This window comes from Octopus sinensis, linkage group LG22 (genome assembly GCF_006345805.1).
Source record: "Octopus sinensis linkage group LG22, ASM634580v1, whole genome shotgun sequence".
In the NCBI taxonomy this organism is placed as follows: domain Eukaryota; kingdom Metazoa; phylum Mollusca; class Cephalopoda; order Octopoda; family Octopodidae; genus Octopus; species Octopus sinensis.
The window spans coordinates 20,945,431-20,964,968 of NC_043018.1; the positions used below are offsets into that span (position 1 = coordinate 20,945,431).

Sequence of the window (19,538 nt, forward strand, 5' to 3'; positions counted from 1 at the left end):
TGTCTGGGGTTAAGCAGAATGACAAATTAAAAAGGCAGTAAGCTGGCGGAATTGTTAGCACACCTGGCAAAATACTTAGCGATATTTTGATCTTGGCATGGTTTCTACACTCAGATGCCTCTGCTAACACCAGCCACTTTACAGAGTGTACTGTTTTTTTCCCACTGGCTCTTTTTTTTTCCAGCCGTAGAAACATTGCCAGATCAGACTGGGCCTGGTGCAGCCTTCTGGCTTCCCAGACCCCAGTTGAACCATCCAACCCATGCTAGCATGGAAAGCGGACGCTAAACGATGATGATGACGATGGCTCCAGTGAGATTTCCATGTGACTTGCAGAAATAAAAAGAAAAAGTTCTCACAACTAAGAAAACGAATTTCGGAAGGAAAGATGGAGATGAGTGGGTGTATATACCAGGTGTTGAAAGACTTAAGTATGAATGATGAACAATCACAGACGTCTTGCTATTGAGAAGATTTACGACTGAAGGAGACAAGAGAAAGAAATTGAATAAAAAAACCAAAATCTATACACTAACATTGGTTTATTTTAAATAAAACATTCCTCAGTGAAGTGTGTTTATAATTGTTTTATTATATAATGAGGCCTAATTATACACATGCTAATGCTGAGGGTTTATATTAATCACATTTCACTTCGGCTGGCTTCTTCTTTTTTGTCATTTTCTTCAAGAGAACAGCTCCAACAATGGTACCATAAACAGCAGCAACACACTACAAAGAAGAAAAGAAAGAAAGAAAGAAACGATGAACCCAAGGCATTTCAGTGAGGAGGGGTGGGCGGAGGATGGATGTATAACAGCGAAGGGGAGAGAACTCCATTTACTTACATTGAAACGTCCTCGACGGGTGTAAGAATTGAAATAGTATTTCATGCCGGTAAACCCGGTTTCGGCCTCTGAGAGAAATCCGCCAGCCATTGTAGTAACCTTCCAAAAAAAAAAAAGAGTAAGAAAATATAAATAGGCGCAGGAGTGGCTGTGTGGTAAGTAGCTTGCTAACCAACCACATGGTTCTGGGTTCAGTCCCACTGCGTGGCATCTTGGGCAAGTGTCTTCTGCTATAACCCTGGGCCGACCAATGCCTTGAGAGTGGATTTGGTAGACGGAAACTGAAAGAAGCCTGTCGTATATATGTATATGTTTGTGTGTCTGTGTTTGTTCCCCTAGCATTGCTTGACAACCGATGCTGGTGTGTTTACGTCCCCGTCACTTAGCGGTTCAGCAAAAGAGACCGATAGAATAAGTACTGGGCTTACAAAGAATAAGTCCCGGGGTCGATTTGCTCGACTAAAAAAAGGCGGTGCTCCAGCATGGCCGCAGTCAAATGACTGAAACAAGTAAAAGAGAGAGTATAGCAAATGAATAAACTGAAAAATATGTTTTATTTTGGTATTTGGTTTGCAAGATTTTTTATATGAACACGTGTTGAAACAAGTTTTGTTGTATCTTGGAAGGTCATTACACCAGCAATAAACACACACACACGCACAGGTTTAACTTGCCTTCGTTTATTCATTTAGCATTTAGCGTCCACTCTCCATGCTTGCATGGGTTGGACAGTTTGACATGGAGCCGGCTAGCAGGGAGATGTCCAGGCTCCAGCTATCTGTTGTAGCATGGTTTCTACAGCTGGATTCCCTTCCTAACGCCAACCACTCAACAGAGTGTGCTGGGTGCTTTTTATGTGCCACCAGCACTGGTGCCTTTTAAGTGGCACCGACACCTGAAAGGAGAAACCTGTATATGTGGAAAACAGTGATTTTACTTAGCTTGATGCCTGGCGCAGCCTTCTGGCTTCCCAGACCCCAGTTGAACCGTCCAACCCATGCTAGCATGGAAAACGGACGTTAAACGATGATGATGATGCGTCTTATCAAGTACAGCAAATCGTCGTATCCCCTGGTCCCCTTATCATTTCTTCACTGAGGCCCAGCATCTGGAGATCTTTTCTCACCACTTCGTCCCTGTTATTTAACTGAACAACAAATTGATCCCTTGCTTAATCTGTGGATTAATCAATCAGTTGCCTGTCCAAGTCCTTTCCTTACCATTCACAACCTCAGCAATAACATGCCCTCTCTTCTCCATAGACGAGGTTGTGAACGGTGATAAAAAGGGCTTTGACTGACAACTGATTGATTGTTTAATCTACTGATTAAGTAAACAACTGACCAGTTGGTTGGTTAACTAATAACCAATTAACTAGTAATAAAGACTGGGAGGTGTGGCGATTTGCTGTACTTAATGTCTAAGTAAAATCGCTGTCTTCCACACATACAGGACTGTCTTTCAGGTACCAGTGCCACTTGAAAAGCATCCATGCTGGTGCTATGTAAACGCTCCCGTGCTGGTGGCACATAAAAGGCACCCAGCACACTTAAGTGGTTGGTGTTAGGAAGGGCACCAGCTGTAGAAATCATGTCACAACAGACAGTTGGAGTCTGAACAGCTCCATGTCAAACCATCCAACCCATGCCAGCATGGAGACTGGACATTAAACAATGATGATGATGATAATGAAAGAAGTGAAACTGAATCAGTGCATGTGTTTATTATTGGCGTAATGACCCAAGATAAAACAAAATAAGAAAGAAATAAAGTTTCTTTTTCTAAATGTAATCTTCCTCCTCGCCTACCATCTTACTAGCTTACTTCTCCAAGGCACCATCCTACAGCATTTCTGTCTCCCCCAATCTGATTCTGCTACTTCCCATATCTCCCCTCCCAAAACACCTTCCTTCCTTCAGACATGACTGCAAGCTGTGTGACCCTCTTGTTCTGTCATCCTTCACTACACCCAACTTACATTCTTTGCCTGCTCTCACTCCAACTGTAATACCTGGTCTTTCATCAACCAACAGCTATCTGCACAAAAAAAAATCGATTTTTTTCTCAAAACTATTGTAAGATGATGAAGGCACATGGCTCAGTGGTTAGAGCATCGAACTTACAATCATGAGGTTGTGAGTTCAATTCCTGGACCAGGCTGTATATTGTGGTCTTGAGTAAGACACTTTATTTTCCCATTGCTCTAGTTCACTCATCTGTAGAAATGAGTTTTGGCATCACTGGCGCCAAGCCGTACTGGCCTTTACCTTTCTCTTGAACAACATCGATGGCATGACGAGGGGAGGCTGGTATGCTTGGGCGACTGCTAGTCTTTCACAAACAATCTTGCTCGGACTTGTGCCTAGGAAGGGAACTTTCTAGGTGCAATCCCTTGGTCATTCATGACTGAAGCGGGGGTTCTTTACTTTCACCCTAAGATAAATTGCTGGTGTGCACGACAAGTACATAGACCTTAAATTAGAGCAACAATTCAAACTGTATGCATGAACATACCTACAAACTATTCTATATAAACTCAGGGTTTCTATAGCTGGAAGCCATTTCTAACATCAACCAGTACACGGAGTGTACTGGGTACTTTTTTTTTTTTACCACACTGGCTCTAATGAGATCTCCATGGAACTACAACCCCTTGACTGAGTGGGTCTACAGTGGAGAAGGAGTTAATGTATAGAGGGACAGGCAGAGGTGTCTTTCTGTAGAGGCAATAAGTGGCCACCCCATATTATAAAAAGTGGGTAGGAGTAGCTGGAAAGAAGACAGTGATGAGATGTCAAAGCGTACTCTCAATAAATGTAAGTAAAAGAGAGAATAGGGACCACGACTGAGAGAGGGCAGGTAAATAAGTTCATTAGAGTGTGAGCGGAGAGTGACAGATGGCTAGTGATGAGGGGTAGGAGTGGTCCATATTCTCTCTTTTACTTACATTTATTGTGAGTACGCTTTGACATCTCATCACTGCCTTTGCATTAATGGCAGCACTTGCAATGCCACTGGTTCTACACTGTATCAGCCTTTGCTTTTCTCATGAACAACATCGGTAGCGTGAAGAAGGAAGGCTGGTGTGCATGGGTGACTGCTGGTCTTCCATAAACAACCTTGTCCAGACTTGTACCTTGGAGGGTAACTTTTTAGGTGCAATCTCATGGTCATTCATGATCGAAGGGCGTCTCCTCTCTAGTGGGGGGCATTCAAGAAGTATTTAAAAATTATGAAAGGTCACGATTACAAAAGTTTGTAAGAAACAATATTTGAAGGGGACCAGGAATTTTGTTTTTTTCTCTCTCTCGCAAAAAACCCACTCAGCTAATGAAACAGAGTACCAGGTTATATATTATACTAAATAAACAGTGAATGACAAATTATTTGCATCTCCAAAGCATTTTCATAAGTCTGTCCTAAACATCCACACTTGTTTCATACATTTAGTGTAATAAAAAGCTTTCCTTTCATGGGTCCCAAGTTACTCTGGTCATTGAGAAAAAATTGGGAATGTGTATCATATATGATGCATGGATGCCAGGGATACATGTCCTCTGTGTCACAAATGATATACAGGAGAGGCAAGGGGTTTAAGAGGTTCTGTAAGAAGAAGAAGCAGTTTTTGTGTGACATTGGTGAGTTATGTTAAACAAAACATGTCTTTGTTGAAAGGCTATCTGTGATATTAGCTCTTTGCTTACCCAAAGCATTCTCATATGTTAGTCCTAAACATCTGTGCTTGTTTTCAGATATTTAGTTAGACCTTGCTTCTAAGTAATATAAAGCTTTCCTTTCATAAGTCCCAAGTTATTCTGGTGTTTAAGAAAAAATTGGGACTGTATTATATATGATCCATAGATGCCAGAGAAAATGTCCTGTGCATCACGTCACACACAGGACAGACAAAACAACAGACATACATGACGTGAGGAATAATTAAGAGAATGTGCATCCCTGTTTTGAGGACTTATTTACAGGTTTTTTTCTTTTTTTCCCCCTCCCTTCTTACTGTTTACTTTTAGAAATGTCAATGAACTTTGACATTAACCCTGTTATGTGAAGAATTAAGTGAATTCAAAGATCAATTCAGTTTTTCTTTTCTTTTTTTCCCCCCTGAATTATTGCAAATACCTTTTCACGAATAGACTTTTTTTAAAAAAATACACCTGGTGAGAACTGAAGGCGAGCTAAAAGCACTTGACCCTTTTCGCAAGTTCTAAACGTCTATTACCTGTTTTCGAACATTTCATCAACCCTTGTTTCATACGTCCTGAATAATATAAAGCTTTTTCTTTTCATGAATCCCAAATTACTTGGGAATGTGTATCGAATATGATGCATGGACACCAGAGAACAGATCTTGTGGAGCACATATGATACACAAGACGAGCAAAGGGTTAATAAGTACGTTATGACATTTCGGGAAATTTTAACGGGGTTATCATTGCGTCTTTTTTTTTTTTTTAGAAGACGGTAGAATGTGATTCGGGGGATATTTTACTTCTATTCGTATCAGGTTTAATAATTGCAAAGCGGCTTCTTTGTCGGTTCGTTTGAAGGTTACGTTAAGGATACTACAAGTGTCTGCGGAATTCTCAACCAATAACACTATTTATTCAACGAGTAACTTATCCTGGCGATCGAATAACTGAATATTTACTCGCTGGATTTATTTACTTCTAAATAAAAAAATAATGTAACATATAAAACGATTACATGTGATGTTACGAATTCAACAGTCGAGTTTGCGCCACCCCAAAAAACATTTCAAGAATTATAAAAGAAAATTATTCCTGTAAACTTGAATCTGAATTTTCAGATCATACCATTCCCGTTTTGGCAAGACCTTAAATCAAAATAAAGTCGGTTATATTTGATGAGGGAGAGAGAAGAAACGATGGCAGGTGCCCTTCAAGTTTTCCTGTTCAGAAATGTCCTCTAAATAACATTTTAATTAAGGGAATATAAGTAATAAATGTGCATTGCAAAATATATGAAAACGTAAGCATAATATAGAAGGAAACCAATATACATATGCATTTAAGTTTTGCCATAAATGATGGTAATTTTATAAGTATTCTAGACGTACCTTGAAACAATTTGTCTTCAATTAAAGGAGCAGCGACCTGGAGACTTGGCTTCTATATCTGCTGTACGAAACTACGAAATGATTATAGTCATTAAAAAAGTTGTTATTGTTATTTATCATATTTGTAATTTAGTAATTTATTAATAACAATCTTAAAAAACATTAATTTGTATAAATAAATTTAATGAGTTGATTAAAAAAAAAATAGCAAAAATTCGAAAGTATTGTGTTGTAACTCAACACGCTTTCCGTATATTTTGTATAAAAAGCTCTTTTACGTAACAGTGACAGGATGTTGTCTCAGTTTTTAGATGCAGCAAATGATTTTAGCCCAAATACAGGCGATTTATTGGTTAAAATTCGAAAAATTAAACTACGTTAAACAAACAAATTACAAATTTATCAAGAAAGCCATGTGAAAATAATGTTTTCTTTTGATACATTCTACCAGTATACGAAGTTTTAAAGTGTTTAGTTAACTAGAAATTGTGTTGAAAACTGCCGTTCAAAAGGAAAAGATCTTTTCAACACAATATCTAGTTAACTTAAACACTTTAAAACTTCGTGTACTGGTAGAATGTGTGAAAAGAAAACATTATTTTCGGATCTTTTCCTTTTGAACGGCAGTTTTCAACACAATTTCTAGTTAACTAAACACTTTAAAACTTCGTATACTGGTAGAATGTGTCAAAAGAAAACATTATTTTCACTTAATGTTTTCTTTTGACACATTCTACCAGTATACGAAGTTTTAAAGTGTTTAGTTAACTAGAAATTGTGTTGAAAATTGCCATTCAAAAGGAAAAGATCCCATAAAAATTGTTATTTTGCTATAATTGCATTTTAGAAGTTTGTTAATAACTGTCTTGAAAATATCAATATTTAAATAAACTTAATGATTTAATTAGATAACATCTGAAATTCGAAAATATTAATTGTGTACTAACTCAATAGGAAAAGATCCCATAAAAATTGTTATTTTGCTATAATTGCATTTTAGTAGTTTGTTAATAACTGTCTGAAAATATCAATGTTTAAATAAACTTAATGATTTAATTAGTTAACATCTGAAATTCGAAAATATTTGTTGTGTACTAACTCAGCACGTGAATTAGAACCGGAAGCAGGAAGGCAGCAATTTACACCACATGTTCAGTGGAACCAAACAGTGACGAACGATGTATGAACAGGTATTGTGATGGTTTTAATCAGTTATTTTACTTATAAATTGTTGTCATTCGGAGTAATAATCATGTTTTTGGCGATCTTTCGTCTCTAGTAGACCTTTCCGTCGATTTCCGTAAAATATTTTTTTTTTACATATGGGCTTGCGGGAACTTTTGAAGTAATAGACATACATATACACATACACCGAGTAAAAAATTTCAGTTATCTCTTTCTTTCACACATTACTCTGTCTCTTCACACACACTAACAGAAGCACTTCACTTACACAACATAATGTCTATCTCCCACACTCCATCAAACACACACACACACACATGTACATCAATGCTTCCCCTGGACGGTAACTTCAAAAGAACTTCCCTCGTCATACAATCGCTTTCTCTTAGTCTCTTTCGCTCTCATTACTTCAAAAGTTCCCGCAAGCCCATATGTAAAAAAAAAAATTTTTTTACGGAAATCGACGGAAAGGTCTACTAGAGACGAAAGATCGCCCATATTTTTAAAGATCCTATTGTTTATGAAATATTGAAAGATTATTTTTTAATGATTTGATATGTAAAAAATAGATTTAAAATATCCAATGTTACAACGTGTTTGCATTAGTTTAATAATAATAATAATGAAATTATTGTATACAGTGCTCAGGTGCCCCACAACTTGTCAGAAAGAGCGTATAAAGTCTGGAAAGCGTACATGCTTGTTGTGTGTGTATGGAGGGGAGAAGATCAGGTGTAGTGTTGGCGAATCTCAGAAAGCATAGAAGTTTTGAAGGATGCAGTGCTCCGACAACTAACAACTGATGCCGGCAGTTTGTTCCATGCTTCAGCAACTCTCAGCGTGAAAAAAATGTTTCCTAAAGTCATGGGAGCTGTGCTGTTTTCTGACTTTGTATATATGTCCACGGGTGTTAGATGGGTGGAGTATGAAAAGGTGCTCAGAGTTATTTATGCGACGTTAAGTCGGGAGACAACGAAATCGGTTTCAGGAATCCACAAAGAAAATTGTCAGCATGCTAATTCATTATATACTGTCATCAGCCGTTCACCTGATGGATGAATGGTTGATGACAGTTTTAAAATATAGCAAAATACAATCAATACATAGGCCATCGTAATACTGTAAATGAATGGAAGATTCATTCAATATTTGATCGAACTTGGCACCCGGCAGATGCCAGGACCCCTGGACTGGTGGTACGTAAAAAGCACTATCCGACTCGTGGCCGATGCCAGCGCCGCCACGACTGGCTTCTGTGCCGGTGGCACGTAAATTGCACCAATCCGACCGTGGCCGTTGCCAGCCTCGCCTGGCACGTAAAAAGCACCCACTACACTCACGGAGTGGTTGGTGTTAGGAAGGGCATCCAGCTGTAGAAACATTGCCAGATAAGACTGGAGCCTGGTGCAGCCTTCTGGCTTCCCAGATCCCCGGTCGAACCGTCCAACCCATGCTAGCATGGAGAACGGACGTTAAACGATGATGATGATGATGATGAAGTTATAAGTGGTGAGAATGTCGTTGTTCAGATTGATGGATCTCTGTTTCTAAAATGCAAACATGATGTTGTTATGGAGCATTCGATTGTCAAAGTAGTTGGACACGCAATCGGAAAGGAAAGGGCCTTTTACCTTTCTTAGGGCCACCTAGATTGACGAGATAAATGCCATGGTATTTGTAAACATTAACCAATGCCGTTAATGTTCCTCTTGAATATCTAAAACAAAACTTCCACAAAGTGGGGCTTCAAGAAGCCGGCGTTCGTTGTGGTGAGTGCAGGGTGGGTTTCAACGTGGAGTTGATGTGAGGAAAAACGAGCTAATCGGGGAAACCTGGGTAGAGATTGTATGAACCAAGCCGTGGATCAGAGGCTATTATAACAGTGGGAGTAAAAGCAAAGAGAGGAGACTGCACCTCTAGGCCAAAAGTAGGAGTGTGTCTCTGGATGTGGTCTAGGATATTTGTCTGTGGAGCAGGAGCTGTATCCTAAAGGTGAGAGCAACATTTCGTTATGGACCTCACTTGAGCTTTGTAGAGAAACAGTAATTGCTGGCATAGAAGCGTCTTTTGGCCCTAAAGAGGGGGTTAGTCAGGTTACTAATTGAGTGTGTGTGTATGTGAGGAAGTTCATTTGGGCGACAGAACCGAAAGACCCTCACAAAGCATCAGCGGTGAGTTCAGGAGACACCCAAACAGAGACAGAATAGATTTGATGATATGCGAAAATGAGCATCTGTCAGTCTCAGGAGTCACCTGAGCATAGAATACATCAATTCACAAGTGCTTCCGTCCCACAGACTCAGGAGGTAATGATGTGCTTTTCAATTCAAATGCCTTCAATTTCCAGTGAGTCTTAGTTTTGCTGTAACCCTCAACAAATCGCAAGGACAAATGCTTTTGGTTAAGAGTTTATGAGGGGGTGCTGAAAAGTTCCTGGCTTTGGGTAAAAGAAACTACATGAGGAGCAGATTACTATGATTTTATTTAACATATTCCCCTCTCAGATTCACACGCTTATTGCAGCAGTCCTTCAGTTTTTCTAAACCCTACAAAAGAACGCAGAAGGTTGGACCTCCAGCCAGGCCTTTCACGATACCCTTACAGCCAGGAACTTTTCAGCATTCTCTCTTACACCTTGAAGAGCCCTGCTTCGCCCATGGTCACCTCTATGTTGGACGTTTAAAATAAGAAGTAAGAAAAATCTTTACATCGGTGGTGCCCCAGCATGGCCGCGGCCTTCGGGCTAAAACATTTTTAAGGATTTAAGGATCTCTGCGTCAAATGGAAAAACAAAACCACTTTATAAATTTCCCCAAATAATGCAGAAACCCATCCTGATCCAGAGGCTTATCCATTGTGGAAGACATGGTCCGACATGGAATCATCAATAATATTAATTTTGGAGGTGTCTTCAGCTCTGGTGTTGAATGCATATCTTCTTTCTTCTGTTCCCTGGCCTCTTTGATGTAGTGTCAATGAGTGTCAGCAGGCGACTGCTTGTCTTGTCAAATTTCCCTTTAACCCTTTCGTTACCAACCCGGCTGAAACCGGCTCTGGCTCTGTTGTACAAATGTCTTGTTTTCTTAAGTTTTGAATTAAAATCTTCCACCAAACCTTAGTCACAATTCATGTTCCTAACATTAGCTTAATGATAACAAAGTTATTTTACTAAATTCTTTGTTATATTTAAAGTAATTGAAAGAAACACAGAGCATCTCAAAATAAATACAGTAATGAAAGGGTTAAATCTTTATATATAAAAATCAAGTTGTGTGTCTGTCTCCTACGATTTAGATTCCTAACTACTCCCACATTTTGCGGTGCAGTTTAACCAAAACCGGGTATCTTATAGTCGTGATTCATATCGAGCCCTTCTGGGTATTAGCGCGCGTCTACAATTTTAAAAATAATTTACCATCATTTTTTTCCATTTTAATGCATTTTTTCGCTATTATATAAGGGAAGTAACTCTCTAAAAATGTCTATGATGAGTCAACGATTTAAAAAAAAAATTTACCATCTTTTTTTTCCATTTTTAATGCATTTTTTTGCTATTTTTGGGCTATAACTCTCTAAAAATGCTTACATAGTTATTTCCCTTACAAACCCGAGCAATGCTGGGCGATACTGCTAGTACATACTATTTAGAGTTTTCTTTGTGGGAGCTGTCAGTGTCCATGTTACCAAACCACAAACTGAAATTCGCTCAGTTGCAATCTCTGAGGAAATCTATTTTAATCTTTCATGGAAGATTAGATTTCCATATCTTATCCAAACTGTGTTACTAATCCTGGTTTCCAAATTCACTCTTGAATTTGGAGATTTGACTTCCAAAATATTTGTAATTATCTACTTTCTTGAAGTATATCTATATCCAAGGAATCTAATGCTCTTAGCTTAGTTTTTCCTTGGGGCTGGCCGGATTGGACCAATCTCAAGATTAATCAGCCGAAATTGTGAAGATAATCTGGTGCTTGACTGAAGAAAGAAAACTTCGAATGGCCCGTTCTTGTTTTCTTTGTATCGTCAACCTGGATGTTTTGCGTTCTTGTCCCATTTTGTATTTATATATATATATATATATTTTTTTTTTCATTTAGTTGTTGACGGAAGGTCTGTTGACATACGGCTATGTTACTAATGCAGAGAACGTGAACTTGGAAATAGCATTGCCAAAAGGTTTAACAGGAATCGTAAATGCTACGAACATATCTCCAGCCTACACAAGTTATCTGAAATCTCTTGTTGAAAATGACAACAAAAAACATTTTGCCCAACTGGTAAGATTTGCTTATATTTTACTTCTACAGATTGTTTTTGTTTTGTTTTCTTGTGTTTTTAGTTTTCCTCCGTTAATCCGTCACCACCCTCCACTTTGTTTCTTTTAGCGCCTATGGCTGTTTTTTTTTCATCTTTCTTTGTAAGTGTTTCTATTACTTCTTTTTGTCTCTTCAAATAAATTATACCAATTTTAAGAAACGGCATCCATTTTCTTTTTGGGGATACTCTTTTACTTGTTTCAGTCATTTGACTGCGGCCATGCTGGAGCACCGCCTTTAATCGAGCAACTTGACCCCGGCACATTCTTTTGTAAGCCCAGTACTTATACTATCGGTCTCTTTTGCCGAACCGCTAAGTAACGGGGACATAAACACACCAGCATCGGTTGTCAAGCAATGCTAAGGGGACAAACACACGCATATATATATATATACATATATACGACGGGCTTCGTTCAGTTTCCGTCTACCAAATCCACTCACAAGGCTTTGGTCGGCCCGAGGCTATAGTAGAAGACACTTGCCCAAGGTGCCATGCAGTGGGACTGAACCTGGAACCATGTAGTTGGTAAACAAGCTACTTACCACACAGCCACTCCTACGGGATGGTCATAATTTTTCGCCAATTAACCACAAGCACTATATATTCGTTCTTCAGTTCAGCTTCTTTATTATTCTCACCAGTTGGTCCCGTGCCATCAAAAATGGCAGTTAATTGTAGTATTTTATATATAAATATGAAAGATGAATCAAATTAATACACTTGTCAATGTTCACACACACTCACATATTTCCCTTGTACACGCACACACATACACACATGTTCGCCATCCTTCACCCCTTCCTTCCTTATTCATCTATCACCCCTTCCTTCTTCATTCATATGTTGTGACAGAGAAAAACACAAGAGTATTATTATAGTAGATTTTAGTGTCCTTTGTCTGAAATCTTTCGTCACACATCCCTGTGACCTCTTCAGTAACTCTCCATCCCTAGTGTCTCCTCCTGTTCTGTTTAGTCCATTCTGTCTTTCTGTAGTGCATATTCTTATCTGCACAAGTATTTGCAACTGTGTGTGTGTGTGTGTCCATGTGTATATGCATGTCTATGTGCTTGCTATGTGTGTTTCCTTACTACACAGTCTGTTCCTGTGTCTTTAGGTTGTTTTTTTATGTGTTTATTTTTCATTCTGTCTTTAGTATGTGTATTTTTTATTTAGTTTTTTTATATTCATTTATTTTTTACTGATTTATTCATTTTTCATTCCATCTTTAGTTTATGTATTAAAAAAATTTTTTTTTGTATCGACAGGCTGATCACACGCTCTCCGACCTATTTCCAAAAGGTTCTCTCATCGTTGGCAAGGTTATATCCACTAAAAAAGACACATTTAACTTGTCTTTATCTCCCGAGGATATCAACAGCTACTTGGAACAAGTTCAGATTAAAAATAACATGGTGAGTATCACTTTTTTTGCCTTAATTTCTCTCTTGTTTCAAAGAAAGTTATCTTTATATTGTAACTATTTCCTTTATGTTATTCAGAATTGGCATGACATTATTGTGGGTAGTCTTATTCTTGACTTGTGCTGGTATCCAAGTCAACCAAACAGTAGACAAGTAACATCATCATCATCCTTTAGCAATCAGATTACTCTGTCAGATGTAATATTTATTTATCCATATAGTTTTGAAGTCATCATGTATTATCTTGTGGCTTTGAGACTTCAGTGATGTGATTGTTTATTTTTAGTGTGATATTGTACTATAGGTGTGAGGGGCTGGATCTGGCCAGCTTCAACATAAAACTGGTTGAATATTTGGGCTGGATGTGGCCGGTTTAAATGCTAAAGGGTTCACTCTTCCATGCTTGCATGAATCAGGTGGATCTGAGCTAAGGATACATCATCATCATCGCTATCTGTTTTCCATTCTTGCATTGGTTGGACTGTTTGACCGGAGCCTGGTCAGCTGAAGAGCTACCTGGGTTCCATGTCTGTTTTCGTTTAATCTCTATACCTGGATGCATTTCCTAATGCCAAGGAGGCCCTTCCTAACACATTCACATAAACTGTATAAAATTTGTCACTGGTTTTTGTTTTTTAGATCCTTGTAGGGAGTGTAAAAAGTGTTGAAGACCATGGGTATATAATTGATATTGGTCTCAAAGACGTCAACGCGTTCCTCAGTAAGGAAAATGCAAGCAAGTATAACGATGGTAAGAGAAACTTTGTGTTTTGCCTTTCTTATTCTCTGTTTGTGACAACTTTGGTTACATTGCTTAAGTCTTAACCCTTTAGCGTTCAGACTACTTTGTCAAATGTAATGTTTATCTGTTCACATCATTTGAATTAATCAAGCATTATCTCGTGGCTTCGAAATTTCAGTGATGTGATTTTTTTAATGATACTGAAGGCGCCAAGCTGGCAGAAATGTTAGCACGCCGGGTGAAATGCATAGCCATATTTCGTCTGCCATTACGTTCTGAGTTCAAATTCCACTGAGGTCAACTTTGCCTTTCATCCTTTCGGGGTCGATAAATTAAGTACCAGTTACGCACTGTGGTCGATATAATCGACTTAATCTGTTTGTCTGTCCTTGTTTGTCTTCCCTGTGTTTAGCCTCTTGTGGGTAATAAAGAAATAGATATTGTAGGGTAAGTGTAAGAGGCCAGTTCTGGCTAGTTTAAACATAAAACAGAATATTTGGGCCAGATATGGCCAGTTTGAATGCTGAGGGGTTATGGTTCTGTATTACAGATAATTGCAACTGCCACCGAGTCTGAACCACATGTAACAGTAATTTAAATTATGTTTTTGTTTAGGGGTTGAAAAACAAAATAAGTACTCTTCTGTGTGAAACAAAAGAATTTAGTCTTATCTTAAAAAGGACTTCCTGTTTATACCCCAATGTTTGTATTAGATTTTTATTCAGGGATTTGTAGGGTTTTTCTTCAATTTTCAAGCATCATGGTGGGATACCTCAAGTGGTGGGTTAGAATTCAGCGAGCTGGCAGAAACGTTAGCACACCGGGCGAAATGCTTAGCGGTATTGCGTCTGTCGTTGCGTTCTGAAAGGCGGCGAGCTGGCAGAAACGTTAGCACACCGGGCGAAATGCTTAGCGGTATTGCGTCTGTCGTTGCGTTCTGAGTTCAAATTCCGCCGAGGTCGACTTTGCCTTTCATCCTTTCGGGGTCGATAAATTAAGTACCAGTTACGCACTGGGGTCGATGTAATCGACTTAATCCGTTTGTCTGTCCTTGTTTGTCCCCTCTATGTTTAGCCCCTTGTGGGCAATAAAGAAACAGATATTATTCTTTTCTACTCTAGGCACAAGGCCCGAAATTTTGGGGCATGGGGCCAGTTGATTAGATTGGCCCCAGTATGCAACTGGTATTTAATTTATTGACCCCAAAAGAATGAAAGGCAAAGTCGACCATGGCAGAATTTGAACTCAGAACATAAAGACAGATGAAATACGCTAAGCATTTCGCCCAGCATGCTAACATTTCTGCCAGCTCACCACTTTAATTTGGTGATATTATTAATGGTTTAATTAGTTAGAGACTCGGAGAAGATAATCAACGAACTATTTCTGTGTCATCTTGAATGCATCATTGATTCAAGTGTTTCTGGATTCAAAGTCGATTCTGAGAGAAGTGTCATAATCACATAACTGATCACTACATTGATATTTTCCTTAGTGATGCTGGCTCTGTAAAGCTTTCGAATTTAGAAGCAAAGCTCATTGAGCATTTACCTGAGGAAATGTTTCTCAGGAAGAATGATGAGACTACAAAATATGTTCATCAACAGGCCAACATGGCTTTCGTTACATCAAACGAGGAGACGAAGACATATTTTGCAATGCTTTTTCTGATGAGAGCCGTGCAGCTTCTAAGTTAACAAAAACTATGGAAGCGCAAATTCAGCTCTGAAACAGGAAATCAATGCCCAGGAATCAATATCTTGTAAATACATCATCATCATCATCGTTTAACGTCCGTTTTCCATGCTAGCATGGGTTGGACGGTTCGACCGGGGAGCTGGGAAGCCAGAAGGCTGCACCAGGCTCCAGTCTGATCTGGCAGTGTTTCTACGGCCGGATGCCCTTCCTAACGCCAACCACTCCGTGAGTGTAGTGGGTGCTTTTTACGTGCCACCTGCACTGGTGCCAGGCGAGGCTGGCATCGGCCACAGTCGGATTGGTGCATTTTACATGCCACCGGCACGGAAGCCAGTTGAGGCGGCATTGGCTCTCTATACAAATTACCTGGGCAGGTGACAATGACATGACGACAGGTAACAATCAACAAAAATTAAAAATCTCATAACGTACACTTACAATCATTACACCTGATCACCAATCATCATCATCGTTTAATGTCCATTTTTCATGCTATCATGGGTTGGATGGTTTGACCAAGGTCTGGGAAGCCAGGAGGCTGCACCAGGCTCCAGTCTGATCTGGCAGTGTTTCTACAGCTGGATGTCCTTCCTAACGCCACATCCAAATTCATGCATCGTTATATTTTTGTGATTTTTAATCCTGGAATAACTGACTCAACCAATTATTGCTTACCTTTTTTTTTATATCTGTGTCCCCTTTTGTGATTTTTCTACAGGGAAACAAATCAAAATGGGTCAGCAGCTACATTGTTTAGTTGTCGATGTTACACACATAAAAAGGAATGTGATACGATCTGTGATTCTCTCGGCTGATCCTTTTAAAATTGCAACTCAAATGGTACGTAATTAACCCCTGTTTTATGCACGCACACACACTCACAGACTGAGAGAGCAATGGTGAGAGAAATGTTTGGCGTGAAGCTGTTTGATAAGAGGAGGACTGGGGATGCTGGGGTTGGAGGAATCAGTGGAGTGGTTGTCAAGGGTGAATGGAGTTCAGTGGTATGGGCATGTGTTGAGGAGGGATGAGGAGCATGTTCTGATGACGGTGCTAGAGTTTGAGGTAAATGGACAGCGAAAGCGAGGTAGACCGAGGAAAATTTGGAGGAGACATTTGGGGGAGGAAATTGAATTGGGAGGGTTGGCTTGAGAAATGAGGACACCCAGAACGAGACGAGATGGTGTGATAGTGGTTGCTATGGCATTGGGGTAGATCTAGCCATCCCTGTTAACGGGGACAAAACCCGGATTTGAAATGATGGATGGATATATCATCATCATTTAATGTCCATTTTCCAAGCTGGCATGGGTTGGATGGTTTGATAGGAACTAGCTAGGGTGGGAGCTATGTCAGGCTCCAATGTCTGTTTTGGATTGGTTTCTACAGCTGGATGCCCTTCCTAAGGCCAACCCCTTTACATTGTGTACACTGGGTGCTTTTTACATGGCACTGTCACTGACATGGTCACCAAGCACCTTTTTACTCTTGTGTAACCCTTAAAATAAATTACATGTCTCAAGGAACCCCTGCACAAAAAAAAATTATATACCATATCTTACTCATATATTTTCCATTGTAGTTCACGTGGTAAATATTACATATATATATATATATATATATATATATATATATATATATATATGTATTAAAGACTCCGCCGGTTACGACGACGAGGGTCCCAGCTGATACGATCAACGGAACAGCTTGCTTGTGAAATTAACGTGCAAATGGCTGATCATTCCACAGACACGTGTACCCTTAACGTAGTTCTCGGGGATAATCAGCGTGACACAGAGAGTGACAAGGCTGACCCTTTGAAATACAAGTACAACTCATTTTTGCCAGCTGAGTGGACTGGAGCAACGTGAAATAAAGTGTCTTGCTCAAGGACACAACGCATCGCCGGGAATCGAACTCACAACCTTACGATCATGAGCCGAATGCCCTAACCACTAAGCCACGTGCCCTCACTATATATATATAGGGTGTCCATAAATTACAGACATCACTAAATATGTCCCCCAATGGTTGTTATATTTTTTTGATAACATGATAGGTTAGATAGGAGGATGTCTATATTACAATATTACAATAACCAATAATATGTTGTTGTTGTGCATGTATAGTAATATTACAATCATGAAATTAGAATTACCTTACCTCACTCTTTTTCGCGGAACCCCTGTTGAGAAACGCTGGCTTATTGTATAACTTTTTGTATTTTTTTTTTCCTTTCTTAACCAGATAAAAGACCCCCTGCCTGTGCCTCTCTCATGTATCTGTCCAGGCCTGCAAGCTGAAGCCACTATTGTCAAAGTAAGTAACAACTATAGAAGTTGGTATGTATTTATGTGATGATGGAAATTGACTTTCTGTCGTTACTATTTTATCCTCATTAACACCACTACCAACAGCATCATCATCATCATCTCTGACTTAAATCTGTCACAAGTCTACACACAGACTGGATCTTATTCCAGTTTCCATGCTGTATCAGTGACCAAGAGTACAATACTCCAGTTCATCACAGAGTTAGCACTCTCCCCTCCACACCCTGGACAGGATGGCCAGTTCATCACAGAGTTAACACTATCCCATCTACCCACTGGACAGGATGGCCAGTTCATCCCAGAGTTAACACTCTCCCTTCTGTCCTCTGGACAGAATGGCCAGTTCATCACAGTTAACACTCTCCCTTCTGCCCCCTGGACAGGGTGACCATTCCATCACAGAGTTAACGCTCTCCCCTTCTGCCCCCTGAACAGGATGGCCAGTTCATCACAGAGTTAACACTCTCCCTTCTGCCCCCTGGACAGGATGGCCAGTTCATCACAGAGTTAACACTCTCCCTTCTGCATCCTGGACAGGGTGACCATTCCATCACAGAGTTAACACTCTCCCCTTCTGTTCCCTGGACAGAATGGCCAGTTCTTCACAGTTAACACTCTCCCTTCTGCCCCCTGGACAGGATGGCCAGTTCATCATAGAGTTAACACTCTCCCTTCCACCCCCCTGGACAGGATACCCAGTTCATCACAGAGTTAACTCTTCCCTCCACTCAACTGTTGTTTTGGTACTCATTTTCAGCTGAATCAACTGAAGCAATGCTCAAGAACACAATATGTTACCTGGACTGAGGACTGAAACCATGACCTTACTGTCATGAGTCCAACATTCTAACTACTAGGCCACATACCTTCATATATGTGTGTGTGTGTGTTTATGTATGTAATCCCAAATTTTATTTAATTTGCTTTGCGGGAAGGACGGTTTCAATGTAGTTGTGTATTGTCCTTGCCTTTGAAACGTGGAGTAGATGAAACAGGGGACAACTGATGAAGGGGAATATTCTTTATGTTGTATGTCTTGTTTCTCTGTTTGTTTCTTTTGTTGTTCGAAAACAATGTTCGTTATCTACGTTTTTGTTTTTATGTTTTCGTTTCTCATTGTGTTCAACGTTCTTTTGATGTCCTGTACCCATATATGCATGTATATATACAAATATATGTAGGTATATACATATATGTATGTACGTGTATATTATATATATATATATATATATATATATATGTGTATATATATATATATATATGTATATATGTGTATATATATATATATAATAGTATTATATGGTATATATATATATTATATGTGTATATATATATATATATGTATATATATATATGTATGTAATGTACGTGTATTATATATATATAGTATATATGTGGATATATATATATATGTATAATATATATATGTATGTACGTGTATATATATATATATATATATATATATATATATATGTATATATGTGTATATATATATATATATATATATGTATATATATATTGTATATATATATATGTATATATATATATTGTATTATATATATATATAGATATTATATATGTATATATATATGTATGTATAATATATATATATATGATATATATATATATGTATATATATATAGTATATAGATATATATATATATATATATTATATGTATATATATATATATATATGTATATATATATATATATATATATGTATTTATATTATATATATATATATATATATATATATATATATATATACACACACACATATATGTAGGTATCTACATATATGTATGTATATATGCATATATTTATATATTATTTATATTAATATATGTAAAACAATGAGCACAAGAGAAACAAATTTTAACAATGCTGTATTAG

General features: G+C 38.5%; 1 protein-coding gene and 1 long non-coding RNA gene across 4 annotated transcripts in view; one reads left to right on the forward strand and one right to left on the reverse strand.

The window, feature by feature from the left end:
- Nucleotides 1–567: 567 nt before the first annotated feature.
- LOC115223319 lies at nucleotides 568–6,094 on the reverse strand. The gene is made up of 3 exons (XR_003882790.2): nucleotides 5,941–6,094; nucleotides 849–947; nucleotides 568–732 (listed from the first exon to the last, which is right to left on the reverse strand). It is a non-coding gene; the product is annotated as an uncharacterized LOC115223319 (long non-coding RNA).
- Nucleotides 6,095–6,971: 877 nt separating this feature from the next.
- The window catches only part of LOC115223284 (protein RRP5 homolog), a 50,283-nt gene continuing 37,716 nt past the window's right edge, over nucleotides 6,972–19,538 (forward strand). For all 3 annotated transcript variants that reach the window (XM_029793792.2, XM_036512195.1, XM_036512196.1), the window contains exons 1-6: nucleotides 6,972–7,130; nucleotides 11,226–11,405; nucleotides 12,717–12,863; nucleotides 13,512–13,623; nucleotides 16,031–16,152; nucleotides 17,560–17,631. In XM_029793792.2, the coding sequence (XP_029649652.1) occupies nucleotides 7,119–7,130; nucleotides 11,226–11,405; nucleotides 12,717–12,863; nucleotides 13,512–13,623; nucleotides 16,031–16,152; nucleotides 17,560–17,631 (645 nt within the window). In that variant the 5' untranslated portion in view covers nucleotides 6,972–7,118. The remainder of the gene's footprint in view (nucleotides 7,131–11,225; nucleotides 11,406–12,716; nucleotides 12,864–13,511; nucleotides 13,624–16,030; nucleotides 16,153–17,559; nucleotides 17,632–19,538) is intronic.